The sequence below is a fragment of the Histoplasma capsulatum genome, genomic scaffold, assembly GCF_000149585.1.
Source record: "Histoplasma capsulatum NAm1 scaffold_5 genomic scaffold, whole genome shotgun sequence".
In the NCBI taxonomy this organism is placed as follows: Eukaryota; Fungi; Ascomycota; class Eurotiomycetes; order Onygenales; family Ajellomycetaceae; genus Histoplasma; species Histoplasma mississippiense.
Window position 1 is genome coordinate 2,343,111 of NW_001813978.1, and position 2,559 is coordinate 2,345,669.

The following is a 2,559-nucleotide window of genomic DNA, read 5'->3' on the forward strand; positions in this document are numbered from 1 at the left end:
CTCCTTTTTATGCAGGAGGGATAACCAGGGTACTTTTTTGTACTTCTGCCGAGTGGCCATGAATGCGTTTTATCATCAAGGAACGACACAGATCCCAGGCACCATGCAGCTGCTAGCCAGCGCAGGGCTGATTTTGATGAAGTTTCACCAGGATTGGACCCGATGAGAGAGTCCATGGTGGTAATGGCAGTAAGATAATGGGTTATCTATAACAGATATCTTCAGGCTGATCGAAGTCGCATCTGCTAAATATTTGAACATATTCATTCGTATTCCTGGAAAGAGTCAGTCAGTCAATTGTCAAAACTGTGCTATTGGCTTTGGGCGAGTGATATTTTGAGGATGGAAATGGATTGTCGTTGAAATCCATACCACGCCCTTGTCGTTAGGATGTCTAACTCAGCGCCAGCGAGGCTAAATCTCGAGTTGGGGAAGATCTCTCCACGACATGAACTTGGGTCGCAGTGGTTTCTCCTTTCCTTCTCTTCCCCGTGTCGTTGTTTTCTATTTGCGCTGCCTCCGAAAGCTGGAGATAACGGTAATAGGATATATATATGTTTTGAGAATACGGATGACCTCAGTCGAGTTTAGAAATACGAATGTGTTTAGACAACATCCAGAGACGAACATATGTCCTCGCAGCAAACTGGGGAAGGAGAGGTTGCCACAGCTCCATTTTAAGGAGCCCATTTTCCAAAAGAAGCCCTGTTTGGTTTCAAAAAGTACGTGCAAGCCCAATACTCGTCCTCAGGCACCAACTCCGATCAGCAACGCATATCGCTTGAATGAGCGTACGCGAGCAAGGAAACATCGGAAAGAGAAATCAATCCTCAATGTTGACAGGAAGCAAGGGCATAATGCTTTCACGATGAAGACCTTCGGTTCCAATGTTCGTTGAGGAACATCAGCAGGTTGCAATATCCTCTGGAATCGGAATGATGATTGGACTGAAGCCAATATTCTTCAGTTATTCCCGTCAATAGCAACATTACAGTTGCCATATCTAGCTGTAAGTTAGAGCGTTGAAAGATTGCCTAGTGATGCCTGTACAGCAGCTGATACGGCATTTGGGTCCATCAACATACAAGGCCTCAAAGAGAATAGTCCCCGCTACGTACCCTCAATTTCCCACTGTTTCTGAGAACCTCTTTTGAGGAGCCTCGTGGCATGGATTGTACCCTGCCAACTAGCATACATATTGTTTTGTAAACTTTATGGAATGGGTTGAAATCCAGAGTATTTCTGCCATATTGAAATATATGGCTCTGCTTTCTGATTGCTGCACGTCTCCATCCCACCCTGCTGCTCGATCTCGATTTGGGGGAAACCTACTTTTATTTTACCCTCGGATGATAACCAAACGCTTTTCAGAACCTGTTAGGAGTGGACTCGGGGAAGGCATCATCCACGTTGATATGAGGAGCAGCTACCCCCATATATTGGCATAGATGCGTGTTTAAATTTAGGTTCAAGCAACCAGGAAAGACACAAGAAGGTAAAATCAAAGACGGATTTGTCGCGGAAACTCTCAGGCTATATGCTCCCATTCTCTTGGAAACCAGAATTGAATTCAAACGTGGACTAACGCAGTCTGACCTTTCTTTGCGATCCGGAAAAGGAGTCGGCTCGTAGGGCATTAATGTGAAAAAAACGTTTGCTCCTTGCATATTGATCAATATCAAAGAATCCCCAGGCATCTGTTTCCTCGTTCAAAATCGCAGCCTGACTCCCCGTGCTTGCCAGACAAATCAAACCAGTTAGTTTCATTCATACATATATTTCAAACCTCATTGCCACAATGGGGTACGACAACTGTATTAACATGCATTTAACAAACGATCTTGAAGGGCCCCTCGCAACTCAAAATTCTCAGCTGCGACTGTATGCAATTAAATGTCCTACTAACCATATAGCTCCCCGGGTAATGCTTTCATAAAGATGGAAAGATAGTGAGTGAGAAGATAAGCCGACCCCGCTGGTTTGATGCGCTATTTGCCTCTCCCTCAGCCCTCGCACAGTGGGAAAATTCTATCTATGCCAACGACGACAAGGACGATCAAATCTCTACCAACCAAGTCGATGAGATCGTGGTACCAGAGTCCGGCTTGGGCGATGTGTACAGCTGTGGCAGGTAAGGTGCACCAATTGGCACCCAGGGCTCGTTCGACCGGGTCGATCAAGACACCCTCCAGGAAGTCTGCGTCATCAGCTGTGCAAGCCCGTATACCAGGTGTGGTCATCTGAGCGCTTCAGGTGTCAACAGAAATTATAGGGTCGGCGTCGCCGCAGTCAGCTCGAATGGGCCCGTCAATTTCGCTGATGTAAACGTTGCGGAGTTGTGATATGAGATGGGTTTAGTAAGGTAACCATCCCCTACGGGAGAAAATATTTGGTCCAGGGCGTTTGAAGAGAAAAGAAATCTGGTAAAAATGTTAATATTGAGGAAATATGTGGTTTGAGGATGAATGCATATCTTCTTGAGGGGGCATATCAAGGCATGGGAGTTTTGACTTGATCTGTATATATAAATGTATTATATGTGTGATTATCTTCTATAGC

The 2,559-nt window shown here is 45.3% G+C and overlaps 1 protein-coding gene across 1 annotated transcript; it reads left to right on the plus strand.

The window, feature by feature from the left end:
• Positions 1-1,798: 1,798 nt before the first annotated feature.
• HCAG_05556 (predicted protein) lies at positions 1,799-2,342 on the plus strand (the record flags this gene model as incomplete). The annotated part of the gene is made up of 3 exons (XM_001540039.1): positions 1,799-1,814; positions 1,939-2,131; positions 2,273-2,342. The coding sequence occupies 3 exons, from the start codon at positions 1,799-1,801 to the stop codon at positions 2,340-2,342; spliced, it is 279 nt and encodes a 92-aa protein (XP_001540089.1).
• Positions 2,343-2,559: the final 217 nt, after the last annotated feature.